We start from the raw sequence: 14,796 nt of genomic DNA on the forward strand, positions 1-14,796 counted from the left end.
TTGGAGAGAGTGTTGTCGCCTTGTAGAGTGGGCGAGCCCGAATTTCGGGGTCGGGGAAGATCCCCCACCCAGAAGTGTCCGCCACCCTCCCCTCAAAAAGCGAGCCCAATGGCCTTTTAACACGTAGGGCAGTGGAGGCCTCTTTTTCCACCCTGCATCCGTCCACAGCCCGGTGTGTATCCGGCCTTATTACTTAATGTATTGTGGCCTTAGGGGCTCTCATCCTAGTTACAAGCCGTAAACTAGGATGCTCCTAAACTCAGCGAAGGGACGCATACAGGAATGCAGTTTGAAGTTCATGTGCTTCTTCGTGCGGCAGGTAGCCAGCTGCCACTTTTGATACTTCCTTCGTCCCCCCACCGGCCATGGCCTCGTTGCCCGAGCTCGCGATGTCTCGAACGGCAGAACGTGCAGTTCTTACTCTCTGCATCCAACCAACATCTGGCTTCATCGCGCAAGTGGACGCATGCCAGCGTTGGCTATTGCCATCCCCTTGATGCCGTAGCTTCTCTAAAGACAGAGGCGCAGGACATACAGGAGGAGGATGGAACTGGATTTTTCAACTCTGTGGATGAAGAAGCCACAGAGATGCTTTCCGAAGGTGAAGCCGGAATTTCTACATTGTCAAAAGTAGGGGACACATCGGTGCAGGACTTAGACGGTAAAATGGAGACCTTTGAAGCACAAGAAATAAAGAACGCGTTTGGGGATGGAAACACCCTTAGAGGATCTATGCATGGTTTACCGCACGTTTCAGCAAATGTGTGGATGCCCGAACGTAGTGACCATGTTCTAAGGGAGGCTCTTGACAAGGAACAAGTGCTGATATTTAGCAGAACCAAGATGCGGGATGCTTCAAGAGGTGGTGCTGTCAAATCAGTAAGGCAGGGATACAACCGGGATACTGTTTATAAAGAAAAGTTACTACCTAGTGCTTTGTTTAACTCCATCGATAGAGAAGCCATTCCAGAGGGATCCTTCAATGCTTCATGTGGTCCTGTTTATGAGGAAGCAATGCTCAATGATCATGTGGTTTCTCAACAAGGTTCTGATAATGGAACTCCAGATGTTCCATTCAAGATTTTATTTGATGAATCTAAGAGGGACTTTGAAACTGAAGAGCACATTGAGGATCTAGAACAAACTGCCAATGGAAGTGATCTCATGGACATCTTGCAGTGTCATGATAGTGGAGAGCTGGTTCGTGGAAAGAGAAACAGGAGAGCCCAAGTAATTTATGCACTCGAGCAGGGTAAAGGTCCCATTGAGGTTTTGGAGTCTCTACCTCTTTGGAATCCTGTGGAATTCTGGGCTGTTGTTGACTACTTGGGATCCCACAAAAGATTTGATGAGGCTTTGCAGGTCCTCACCTCCTATCTTTCCTTTCTGTAATGCTCTGCTCTTTGATGTAATGATTAACATACTCATTAAAAGGATATTACTTCTGTATAACTTTTGCTTGGAGCATGCATGCAAGCATATTGTGTATGATGATTTCTCATGCCACATTTTTGCAGGTCTTTGATTGGTGGAAAGCTCAGGAGAAGTATTCTCCCAGAGAACAACATTACATCTCTTTTATTCGTTTACTTGGAGTAGCTCATAGGCCTGATGTTTCACAGCACCTATTCAGTGAGATGAAGACATTGGGCATTGAGCCATCTGTAGTGACCTATACTACTTTGCTGCAGAGTTATGCTGAATCTGGCTTCTGTGAACGTGCAGAAGAAATCCTACAGCAGATGCTAGAGTGTGGTGTAAAGCCAAGCGCAGTAACATATACTGGTCTAATCTATGCTTATGGGAAACGTGGGCTTTATGATGACATGAACAGAGTTTTCAACAACATGAAAAGGCGTGGATGCATACCTGACATACGAACTTATAGTTGCCTCATAAGAGCTTATTCAAAAGGTGGGCTGTTAAGAAGAATGGAAAAGATTTGGAAGGAGATGCAGTTGAATGGTTGGAAGCCAGATTCTACAGCCATCAATGCTATTATTCAAGGCTATGCAGAGTCTGGCCTCATTGGAAAGATGCATAGCAGTTACATGCTTTTGAAAGATTACAATATTTTGATTAACAAGGATACAATTAGAGCAATGGCTTCTACATACATACGTCGCAGCAATTTTCATCAGATGCGACTGTTTGTCAAAGATGTAGGATTAACGAAGAATAACGTGGGTAATCTATTATGGAACCTGCTATTGATAACATATGCTGCGAATTTTCAAATGAAAAACTTACAGAGAGGATGCGAAGCTATGAAGGAGTCTGGTTTTGACTATGATTTGACAACACTCAATATCTGTGCTCTGAGTTATTCAAGGATGCAGATGTTTTGGGAGTTACACATTACTTTGCTTCAGATGCAATCAACAGGAGTTGTCCCTGATCTTGTAACCTTTGGAGCAGTCGTTGATACTTATTTGAATGGTAAGCTGCGATTCCAAAAAATGTTTGAGGAATTAGATATATTGCAAATGAAAGGGCACACTCCTGATGTCCGAACAGATCCTCTTGTATTCGAAGCTTTTGGAAAGGGCGATTTCCAAAATAGTGCCGAGATCCTCATGCAGGTTACTCCTAGACCATATGGTGGACAATGGACCTATGGCATGCTTACTAGTTTTTACCTGAAAAGGAGAGCCCCAAGGCGGAACTTTCAAGTGAATGTCATCTACTCTGCAGTAAGCAGGCATCACTGCTACTGATGAAGGAGACAGTCCGGAGCGCAAGTTTGCAAGACATGTCTAATGAAGGAGCCAAGATGATCACCATTACTGGCTAGCTGATTGGCAAATAGCCTTGCTGTTGGTCATTGCAGGATGAGGCAGCAATTATCATGAATAATTGCAGTGCTGACCTATTTTGTTATCCTGTAGCCCTACAGTTTGCCTGAAGTCCTCATTTACAGTCAATTTATGCCACATATGCAGTCCTTTAACATTTATAGGAGTTGCATAACTCAAGCAGATCACAGTTCTTGTACTTGGCCTACTTCTAGTTCCGTTTACGGATGCACATCTGCTTATACTTTCAAGCCGAATTCATGGTGGCATTATTGCAACCTCTCTGTGTCCATGCACATGTATTTTTGGTATGGAAGCATTCTATGTTATGTCTAACCAAGCCAGTTGTGCCAAAACCTTGCTCAGTTGGCCATTCTTACAGATAGTCTTCAAGGATATTTATAAACATGGAGAGGATGGAAATGTACAAAGACCTTCAATAGCATCCAGAGGCAATCTTCAATGACACAACCAGATTGACTCTGGGAACCTATGGTTTAGCGATCTTTGGGTTGCTTAGTTGGACTCTTGGCCGAGGCTTGAGATGGCTCTCTTTGTGTGCTCATTGTAGAATTGGCATGGAGCTGTATAAAAAAGGGTAGCAAGGTGGACGTTTGAGTGAGCTTGAGGAGCCTAGCGAAACTGGACTGCATGTCTGCTACTGTGCGTGCAAGAGGAGGTGGAGTACTCTCTTCTGTGATGCCAGGAGTGCTTGATGTTGATTTCCCTTTGCTAGATGTGGTGCCATACTTTGGGCTCTGGCAGGAACAGGTTCCAGTAATCACAGGAAAATCCTTCACAACTGCTGAAGAACCATCAGCATGCTTTTCAGACTAGAGAATTCTCTGGGACAGGCTTGCAGGTAACATACAACCAATGTACCTGATGGTCCTTCCATCAGAGGCCGTATTTCTTCTCATGGGCTTGTCTGCAGGGTGAAATATTTGCAGGAAAATGCAGGCATTTTGTAATTAACGGGAAGGTTTCTGAAACGGGAAGAAATTAAGAACTTTTTTTTACATGTTGGTGAATCAGAAGTGGAATCATGAATGGTTTATTCTATTGGCATGGATTTATATATGGTAGTCCTCTGAACCGGCAGCAAGTCTGAGTGATAAAGGGCAATCTAAGATTGGGAAATGGCAGGCATTTTGGAAGCCTCTTTCTAATCCAAGAGAGGTTACTCACTGTCCTGGTTGGGTAACATTTTTACAGGTGTAGGAAAGTTTGGGCACTATGCCAGGGACTGTCCTACCAAGGTAGAAAATGATGCTGGGGAGGCATCATTTACTTCGAATTTTGGGGCAGATTTAAAGGAAGTGCACAAGGATGTTATCCCAGTTGAAATAGATTGTATCAAAGCTACATACACATGGCAATGGCCATGAGGTGATTTCAAGAATGGAGCTTGTACCTTTTCTGGCTGACTCTGGCACATGTCTTTTAAGATAGGCCTTTCACTGAATTCTGTTCAACAAATGACGGTATATGCAAGGCTGGTTTCAGGAAGAAATGGATGTAGAGTTGGTTGAGTAGGAGGTTTCCTATTGCTTTTGTTGGGTGAGTGTGATGAGGCGTGATATTGGTTGCTTCTCTGGTTAGTTATGTAGTCATCTTTTGTAGTCCTTTAGGTGATTTTGTTCTGTGATGCATTAGCTAACGAGAAAAGAAAAAGGTAACTTAATGCAAAAGTTAGTAGCGTTTGCACACAGATTTGTATGGATAAACTAACAAGGCGCATCTCATGGATTAAATGCCTGATTGACAACAATCTGTAACTAGGCCTCAAGGACTTCCAGAAAGCATTGCTTCAAAATGATGAGCAATGGATGTCTTTGCACATTCAGGCTCGGAAATGTCTGTTTGGGAGTTGCCTGCTTAGCCTTTGTATGTTGGGCAGTCATCATGAGCCAAGTTTGAGTTTTATTGGCCCCTTGCCCTAAGAATTTGGATGTCAGCCTCTCATAATGGCGTCAAATTGGGTCTTATTGCCTGCCCGACCCAGGGTTTGTCTGCCTGGGTTTTACATGTCAGTTTTATTGGCTGCTTTGTGCAAATAAAGATACAAGTAAGTTTGTCTCCAAGACTTAGCGTTTCAAAAGACTAAGATGGCTTGTAAAGGATTGGGGATCAGATTGAATCTTGTTGACACTTGGGTTCTGGTGGATTGCCTGATACCAACCATGGTCATGTGCGCATCAACCATTCAGGATCTGCAGGGAATGGCGAGGCTGCTGCGCTCCGTCAATCCCAAGAGCCTCCTGCAGCGATCCTCCCCTCTCACCATTGCCCAAGCTTGCAGATGCATGTGACTTCTGTGCTTTCTGTGTTTTCATTGTGCAATCTCAAGCCATAAGGCTGATGTCCTGATCATGAATTCTGTGTGTGCAATGTGTCACAGGCTGCTGCACAATTGCCCGTGACTAGCGGTTCACGCTAGGGGGTTGACAATCCACTGCCAGAGGATCGCCTGCCTGCTAGCAGACCTGTAGATTGCTAGGTGCGTGTTGTATGACGCATTTCAAATTCTTCGTCTCTTTCGTTTTGTCAATGATCCATGCAGAGACATATGATTGTCCATCCATGCATATGATATTGATCGTGTTCTGCTTCGTCGTCATCTGCCTGAAATAATCTCGAACACAAAGAAATTACTACATATTGCTAATTTCCCTGTTTCATCATCTTCTGGCTGTTATATCTGATCATGCATGAATCCATTGTTGTGTCAAAATTGATGTCCAAGTGACGGTTGATTGTACACAGAAAGATGTAGAAATGGTCGTAGAGCTGTAGGTCTGTTGAAGGAAATGGGATGTGCTCACATAGAGATGTAGAAATGGTCGTAGAGCTGTAGGTCTGTTGAAGGAAATGGGATGTGCTCACATAGAGATGTAGAAATGGTTGTAGAGCTATAGATCTGTTGAAGGAAATTAGATGTGCACACATACAGATGTAGTAGAGCTATAGATCTGTTGAAGGAAATTAGATGTGCACACATACAGATGTAGAAATTAGTTTTCAATGGTTGCAGATCTGCTGTTGCAAAAAATTAGATGTTGCAGGCAGTATTTACTATCAACAGCTCGACAATGCCTTGAAAGCATAAATCTAAATATTCGAATGAGGCAAAGGAGAGTTCTTCAATTTAGATACTACAATGCAATTTAGATTAAGGGCTACATGTGAAAGGGAATACAATGTTTAATTATTTGTTTCTAGATAAAACCAGCCTTCCTTGGCAAAGGTGGTGATAACTTGATTTAACTCAAATTACAGCAAGCATTAAATACACAAATTTGAAAATGCACACTTTTACCACTTAGTCTTCGACAATTGATACCCTATTGGTCCCATCAATTGGCACCCCTCATGGTATTCTTGTATCTTGTATTGATCTAAGATTGAAGTACAATGAGATATAAGTTGATCTTAAATCTTCAATATATTGGCTGTCATAAAATAACGTACAACAATCTAGACATAGATTGGATCACAATCTATTACATTTGGGCCACAATAATTTGAGAATGGGCTATCCCTTGGTTTAGTTGCAAATATCTTGCTTTAAATTGCTACTCCAAGTTTTGGGTCTTCAATAATTGGGTATGGATTGTGAGGTGGTTGTGAAAACTCTAATTTCTACTATGAATTAAAGTTTCAACAACATATTTTGTAATTACACTTTATTCCAACTTGGAATTAGTTGAGGACCATTGAGGGTTGATTGATAGACAAGAGACAAAAGTAGTTGAAAGGAGTATCTTTTGATTGCTAGCTTTGATGGCACCACCAACTTTAAAAGGGAGGTAAGACCTTAGTGTAACTAGTGAGCTCTTGTCTTTTATCGTTGCCTCTCATTGAGGCAAAGGAAACCTATTGTCCTTGTAGAGTTGTGCTATGTGATTAGTTGTTGCCTCTCTTAGAGCTCATTTGATGATGCCTTTTTTTAATCTCTTAGCCTCTAATGCTTGAGTGACCTTGAGTCAGCCTCCAAGTAGCCATCCTTGAATTTGTGTGGAAAGTTTTGATAAGTAGCATCTTGTTTTGCCACATAGCATCTTTTGAAAAGCAAATTTTTAATTTTAAACTTTACTTTTTAAAAATTAATTAGTTATTATCTAGATCCTTCCTCAGAATTGGCTAGTGTCTATTTATAATTAATGTGTTAATCTCCATGGGACATAGCTTCCTCGTGTCATATATTTTCCTTGAGATTCTTGCAATTGTCCTTGATTGCATTAATAGATGACAAAAGCAAACCAATATTAAACTAGAAAATACAACACCTTTGGGAGTAGTGAAAAAGTAAAAAAATGATGCAAAAAAAAGCAAAGCAAGGAAGAAAATAAATATAAAAAATTGTTATGGAAAAAAAGAAAGAAATTCCTTGCCATAGCAAGTTTCACTCCAAGAAAAGATGGTGATACCCTTAGGGTGGAAAGCTGGCTACGAAAAAGGTGGAGATGCTCCATAGTCTAGATCCTTTGAATCATTAATAGATATTTTTAGAATGTAGTTTCGAAGCCATCTCCCCTTTCAATAGTTGAGTGATACAAGCTTTCATCCTAACCTTATGGGGATGTGAGTACATGTTGCCTTCTTAATAGAGTGTGAGATAAGGGATGGAATGAGTGACTAGGTTTTGTCCTTTAAACCAAATGAGAGGTGAGATTTGTAAAGTGAAGTGTTGTATGCACGGGTGGGTCTCAATGTATAAAGCATGTTCTGTTTTGTGCATGGCACTATAAGTCTTTTTAATCTTTTAAAAAGTATAAAAATAAGGCACAAAAATATTTATTATATATCATAGTTTTATTTTTTATGAGGAGAATAATATTCATATTACTGTAAAGTCATTAAAATACATTCACCATGAGAAGGCTAAATCCATTAAAGTAAATAGTATGTATAAAAGTCTATATATGTACATTTGTTAACAGTTAGAAAATATCAAAACATGAAGATTAAAGCTTTACAAATACAAATGTATCAAAATTTTAAGAAAATAAAAAAAATATTAATATTGAAGGGGTATCAGTGTCTCTTGGAAAAAAGGTGAGATGGAGTACACAAAGACTTTTGTCTCTCCTCTTCTCTTTTTTTCCAAGACACATTTTCTCTTCCTTGTATGGTGCAAAAATTGCTCTCTCTCTCTCTCTCTCTCTCTCTCTGTTTCTTTCCATTATTTTTCTTTTCTCTTTCCTTTTGTACAATGGAGATGGATCCGTCTAATGAAGATGATGAAGACGATGAGTCTACTCATTCTTAAGAGAGAGATTTATGGTTTCTTTGGAGTTGTGAGATCAATGGCTTAGCCAAGTGTATAGATTTTGCATTCTTTTGCCGGAGGGCTTCTTTCAAGGGTTGAGAAGCTCAAAGCATGCTAGGTTGGCTTGAAGAGGGAAGGAGTTGTGATGAGACTAATGTTGGATGGATAATGATGGTTGTAGGCCACTGATGTTAATGGATCTTGAGGAGCTCCATTGTACTTGTTAAGTCACTCATGCTTTGTCTATAGGATGTATCTAACTTACTTGTCTATTGGGTTTATGCTCATGCATGTGCATTGGGAGCTAATACAAATTCCAACTAAACTTGGAATGGTTTTCCACACTTGAGACCTTGTCAGCAACAAGAGATTGTGGTGTCATGCTATTCTTAGGGTGTCAGGTCTTTAGATCAAGCTTGGGGTGTCTTGTCCTTGATGTGCCTTGAGGTTGTGACATGTGGAATAATAGTGTTATTGAGATTTTCTAGCATAGAGGTTTTATTTATGTACAATGGTTTATAGGGAAAACCCAGTAGTTCGTAGAAAGCTAGATTGTGTTTGAGCTCAATGAGAGAGTCTAAGTTTGTTGGTTGAACCATTTAGATGCACAAATAGGATTTTATGTTGTTGACCAATGAGGGTTCATTGGAGCAACTACTAATTTGAAGTTCCTCTTTAATCATTCTCTTGTCTAGTAGTGGATAGTAACTCTTGCGGTGTGTTGAGAGTACTGAATTTGAGAATAGATAATAAGAAGATAGATTCGTAGTACGCGGGGTCATTTTTAATCAAACTCATTACACAACATTGCTCGGCCAAAGTGAAAAGATGGTTGCCTTGAGTGACCATATCATGGCACAATTAATATCAACTTCGCATGAAATGGTAGGAGATGTAAATAGCAATTTGAGCATGTCTACCTAGAATGGTTCTTTAAGATACACAGTTGTTGTGTATATCAGGAGAATTTGACATTATTGTAGCTGTGCTTTTGAGAGTTCTTGTTATAGGAGCACTAGATTGTGCTTGAGAGACTAAACTAGATGTAAGACTTGTTACAAGAATATTGATGATAAGATAATCCCATGTAGGGGCATAAGGTATAATGATAACAAGATACATAAAACCTGGGACTATAGGTATAGACAATAGGACTCAATAGGATATGAAGGATCCCACAACCCAGGACCATAGGTATGGATACAAGATATCATAATTACTAGATCTCCCTCGATAGGGATGAATTAATTACAAGATAGTTCTAGATAAGATCTCGTACTACGAGATTACAAGGTGACAAGACAACATGAGTATAATAGAAGACAAGACAAGAATCGATACCATGACTAGAACCAGAACTCGAAGTGTGGAAAACCAAACCACCAAGTCACTCCGTGAAACTCCTTGAGCTTCCAAGTGTGGCATTGGCAAGAATGAGGAGCTCTATGGTGAGCCCCTCCTTTATAGTTGTTGGAGGGTAACTAAAGATATTCTAGAATGTTTCATGATGACATCATTGATGATGCAGGCGATGACATGGCATATCTTCAAGAAGGTTCTATGATGAAATCATCGATGATGCAGGTGATGACATGACATATCTTTTAGAAGATTCTATGATGACATGACAAGGGTGGTTCACATGGTTGACTTGAGGATGTTCTATTAAGGATGCGTTCGCATGGGGTGTGGATTCATATGGCATGGGCAAGAATTAATATGTATACTTGATCATGGCATGTCTGTGATATCACCCCCTCCTTTAGCGATGAGTTTCACGAGGAGTGGCTTGGTGGTTTGGTCCAAGTTTCGTTGGATTCCTCTTGTGGAATTCTTTAACTTTGAGAGGTGCTCTTTGGAGATATTCTACAGGTTCCCAAGTGCGATCATTGATGTCATATTCTTTCCAGTGAACAAGATATTCCAATCGACCTCGGAAGATCCTGGAGTTTAAGACATTCGTGATCTCAAATTTTTCATGATTTTCAATCTAGACAGGTGGTGGGGGATTTGATCTCTCCCCCCTGAGTGGTGAGTTATGGCATGGCTCGAGCAAGGAAACACGGAAGACTGGGTGGATCTTCATGGTGTTGGGGAATTGGTGTTGATAAGCAACTGGGTTGATCTGGGCTATAATAGTGAAGGGCCCAAATCTCTGGTAGTCTAGCTTGGTGGAGGGTCTTGTTGTTTGGAGGTTATGCTTGAGTAACCATACTTTATCACTGACTTTGTATGTTGGATGTTGGAGATGATGCTAGTCTGCATAGTGCTTGTATTGATTCTAAGTCTTTTGGATTTGTTGCTTGAATTCTTAGTGTATGTCTGTTAGGTGTTGAGCTTTCTCTCGAGTAGTGGGGTTCTTTACTTGATTGGAGAGATGCACATTCATCCTTGGATGCTGGCCATAGTTTGCAAAGAGAGGAGTTTGCTTGGTAGATGCATGGATGCTATTATTATAAGCAAAATTTGCAAAGGGCAATAGCTCAAACCAATCATTTTGATGGTAGTTGATGGTGCAACAGAGATATTATTCCAAGGCTTGATTTCATTGTTCTATTTGACCATCAGTGTGTGGATGATTGGATGTGGATAACTTAACTTGGACTCTAAGGAGGTTGCAAAGGCTCTTCCAACAACTAGATATGAATTGGGGATCCCAATCATCATTGACGATGTCACATGGGAGTTTATGTAATTTGAAACTATATTTAAGGAAGAGTCTAATGGTAGCTGTGCTTGTGATGGTCTTGGTGGTAGGGATGAAATGTACCATTTTTGTGAACCTATCTACCACAACAAGAATAGAGTAATATTTTTCTGATTTGGGAGGATTTGTTATGAAATCCATGGATAGAGAAGACTAGGGTTGTGTTGAAATAGCAAGGGTTACATGAGGCCATGTGGTTTGTGATGAGATACCTTGGCCCTATTGTTGCAGGTATCACATGATTTTATATATTTCTTAACTTCTTTCCACATATGGGGCCACAAAAAATCTATTGAAATAAGCTCTACGGTCTTATTAACTCCAAAGTGTCCTACTGCTGGGGTGTCATGGTATTGTTGGAGTACTTGGAGTCTTGGCTTTCCTAGAGGGATGTAAAGTAGATCCTTATAGTATAACAATCCATTAGTTTCTTGAAACTCACAAACTTCATTTCCTTTTCCCTCTTGATTTTTTCTCTTGACATTGTTGGCCAAATCATCATGCGACAAGGCTTCATGGATTAAGTAGATCAAGTAGGGTCGTCTTGGTGACAACTGGAGATGGCTACTAGTTAGAGGTGCTCTGGCTTGAGTAGTATTGCTCGTTGTTGATCAAAAGATGCTTCTCCTTTCTTAGGTGCCAAGTAGGATTTTCTTGATAAAGCATTTGATTGGCATTATTGGCATTTTGGGTGATAGGTGATGACAAAGTCAAACCTAGATAAGAAGTTACTCTAGTGCGATTGTCTTTGATTGAGGATGTGTGTTGTCATAAAGTATTCTAGATTTTTGTGATCTGTATAGATGATAACTTTATGAGCTATATCCTCTAGATGATGATGCCAAGTATCAAAATCATCTACAATGGCAATGAGTTCTTTGTCATGGATCTCATAGTTTATCTCTAGAGAGGAGAACTTCCTTGAGTGGAATACCACTCGGTGCATATGACCATCATTTCCATGTTGGGCCAAGATGGCTCCTAAGGCATAGTTGAAAAATGGCTTGGTAGGATTTGGGTGGACTAGGATTGGGGCAATGGTCAAAGCAGTCTTTAGGGTTTGGAAGGCCTTCTCGACTTCTGGGATCCATGAGAACTTTGAGTTTCCTATGAGTCTGGTGAGTGGCATGATTGTCTTTGAGTAATCCTTGATAAATATATTGTAGAAGTTGGCAAAGCAAAGGAAACATTGGATATCGCAGACACATGTGGGTGTGTGCCAGTCAAGAATAGTCTCAATCTTCTTGGGATCCATGAAGATTCTTCTTTTGGAGACATTGTATCTCAAGAATTTCATTTTTGTCTAATGGAAAAAATACTTCTCAAGTTTTTCATATAGTTCTTTTTCTCTTAGCTTTTCGAAAACTAAATTTACATGGTGCTCATGCTCCTTTGGATCTTTTGAGGATATCAAGATGTCATCCAAGTATATAACTACAAAATCATCTAGGTGCTCTTGGAAGATATAATTCATCATATGTTGAGACACTGCAGGAGCACTGGTAAGATTGAATGGCATAACAACATACTCGAAGTGACCATAGCTTGTGCGGAAGGTTGTCTTCCATTCATCTCCTTTGATCCGTACAAGATTGTAAGCCCCTCATAGATCAATATTTGTGAAGATCTTGGCTTTTCCAAGGCGTTCCAAGAGCTTTGTTATCAACAACAAAGGGCATCGATTCTTGAGTGATATCTTGTTGAGTCCTTGATAATCCACACACATTCGAAGTGACCCGTCTTTCTTCTTTACGAACAAAAGTGGGGCTCCAGCAAGAGACTTTGAGTGCCTAATAAACCCCTTGGCTAAGTTCTCATCAATGTTCTTGCGTAGTTCAGCTAGTTCATCAGGGAATAACTTGTAGGTAGATGGGTCCAAAAGGCGGTTGAGCCCTCTTATGGAGTTCTATAGCACAATCATATGGTTTGTGCTTGGGTAAGAGATCTGCATTCTTTTTTTCAAAGACATCTTGGAATTCTTGATATTGGCTTGGTAGCTTGACTTACTCATCCTTACTAGATTCTTGAGCTAGTATATGGTATATCGTGTAGGTCAGTTTTTGCCTTGCTGTAGGCTTTGACTTCTAGATATGCAGACTTTCTTTGATTTTCCTGACGTGTATTCTTTTGCTTAACCCAATCAATTTTTGGGTTGTGTTTCTTTAGCCAAGGCATCCTAAGGATGATTGGATTTGTGGGATTGGATATGACATTGAAGCATACATAGTATTTGTGATCGCTAAGAGTCAGCATGAGTAGTCGTGTTCCCTTGGTAATATCTCGAGATGCTAGAGGTCTTCCATCCACAACTTCAGCTGTGCATGATTGGTCTTTTAGAGCATTGGGATCTAGTATCTATTCACAAAGCCATCATCAATGAAACATGCAAAAGCCCCCGAGTCAACTAGGGCGTTGAGGGAAAGGGTCTTTCTCGGGAGGATCATTTGGATCATGACAAGGAAAGTTTCCATGGGGATGGTTGGAATCAAGAGACCCTTTCTTATATGAAGGTTCGGTTGTACGGTCTCATTAACAACCAGACATCCTTGTTTTCTTGCTCGAGGATGGTTGCAACAACTCTTGGGGTTCTTGCCCTCTTATTTGGGCAATTTAGGGCGATGTATCCAGGGTTTCCACAATATAGGCATAGATGATTCTCTCTTCATCTTTGTTTTTCTTGTGGGGTCAAGGGGCTGGAATTTGGTGTTATCTATTTGCATCAGTTCGGGCTTGGTTTCTTCTCTGATTGGGGCCGGGTTCCATTGGCGAGACCTTAATTCTTCTTGCTTTTCTTGCTTTCTCTCGAACAATCTATTATCACACTAAATGGCTTGCACGATATAATCGTTGAGTGTTTTTGCCTTAGGTCCTTAATGTCATCTTAAAGACCCCATATGAATTGGATGATAAAATAATTTTCACGTCAATTGAGGTCACACATTAATTGCTTAAATTTAGATGCATAAGCAGAGGCATGGCAGTTACCTTGTCGTAGCTTCCAAGTTTTGTTTCTGCTACTTGACCGGTGTCTGCATCTCCAAATGTGGAAGTGAGCTGGCAAAGAGATGTCTCATAGTTATAAAGTACTGGCATATTCTTTTCTAAGATTGGGGTGAACCAAGATAAAGCTTGACCACAAAGCAAAGTCCCAATGAATTCCACCTTCGAAGCATCATTCGGATGCCTATCTAATTGCATTAAGATATAGAGCTTTACTTATTGCAGGAGTCCCTTGATGACAATCAACATTGAACTTCTCCGGCATGTTGATCTTGGGTTCTCTTGTTGGGGGTTGATAAACACGTGGAATCATTTGATCACTTCCTCTGTTGTTTTGCAAGTCTCGGATCTAGTCTTGTATCTCTTAAAGCGCAGGGCCTAGATGCATAGGGTGTTCTATTTGAAGTTGTGCTTGTTGTTCATTCAAGTCTTGAATTTGTTGTTGGAGGTTTTGAAAGAGAGGCCATGATTCTTTCAAGGGTCGTCTCCATGGTGCTCAGTAGGGCTAGAAAGTAGCCTTGCCAAACTGTTATGGGAGTAGTAGACTGTGCTTGAGAGACTAGACTAGATGCAAGATTTATTACAAGAATTTTGATGACAAGGTAATCCCACACAGGAGCACAAGGTACTATGACAACTTAATAAGATCCGGAAAATCCCACAACCTAGGATTGTAGGTATAGACAACAAAAATCGATAAGATATGAAGGATCCCACAACCTGGGACCATAGGTATGAATAGATATTAGAATTATAAGATCTCTCTTGACAGGAGTGAACAAGATATAAGAAAATACTAGACAAGATCTTGTACTAGAGCTTACAAGGTGACAAGGCAACATGAGTATAATGGAAGACAAGACAAGACAAGATACCATGACTAGAATTGGAACTCGAAGTTACTTACTTGGAGGTCTTGACTTCTTGAGCTCCCAAGACTGGCATTGGCAAGACCGAGGAGCTCTATGGTGAGCCCCTCCTTTTATAGGTATTGGAGGGCAGCTAAAGATCTTCTAGAATGT

At 40.5% G+C, this 14,796-nt stretch overlaps 1 protein-coding gene across 2 annotated transcripts; it reads left to right on the forward strand.

Moving 5' to 3' along the window:
- Positions 1-217: 217 nt before the first annotated feature.
- On the forward strand, positions 218-5,693 carry LOC148038290 (pentatricopeptide repeat-containing protein At4g14190, chloroplastic-like). Of its 2 annotated transcripts, XR_015689332.1 has the most exons (3): positions 218-1,362; positions 1,518-5,099; positions 5,197-5,692. XR_015689332.1 is itself a non-coding variant. In XM_087670374.1 (2 exons), the coding sequence occupies exons 1-2, from the start codon at positions 283-285 to the stop codon at positions 2,715-2,717; spliced, it is 2,280 nt and encodes a 759-aa protein (XP_087526500.1). In that variant the 5' UTR covers positions 218-282; the 3' UTR covers positions 2,718-5,693. The 2 variants fall into 2 exon arrangements, 1 of the variants encoding a protein (XP_087526500.1); XM_087670374.1 differs by having other exon boundaries at positions 1,518-5,693.
- The last annotated feature ends 9,103 nt before the right edge of the window (positions 5,694-14,796 follow it).

The sequence above is a fragment of the Lygodium microphyllum genome, chromosome 3 (assembly GCF_053477565.2).
Source record: "Lygodium microphyllum isolate KBCC chromosome 3, Lygodium_microphyllum_v1.1.10, whole genome shotgun sequence".
NCBI classification, from domain to species: domain Eukaryota; kingdom Viridiplantae; phylum Streptophyta; class Polypodiopsida; order Schizaeales; family Lygodiaceae; genus Lygodium; species Lygodium microphyllum.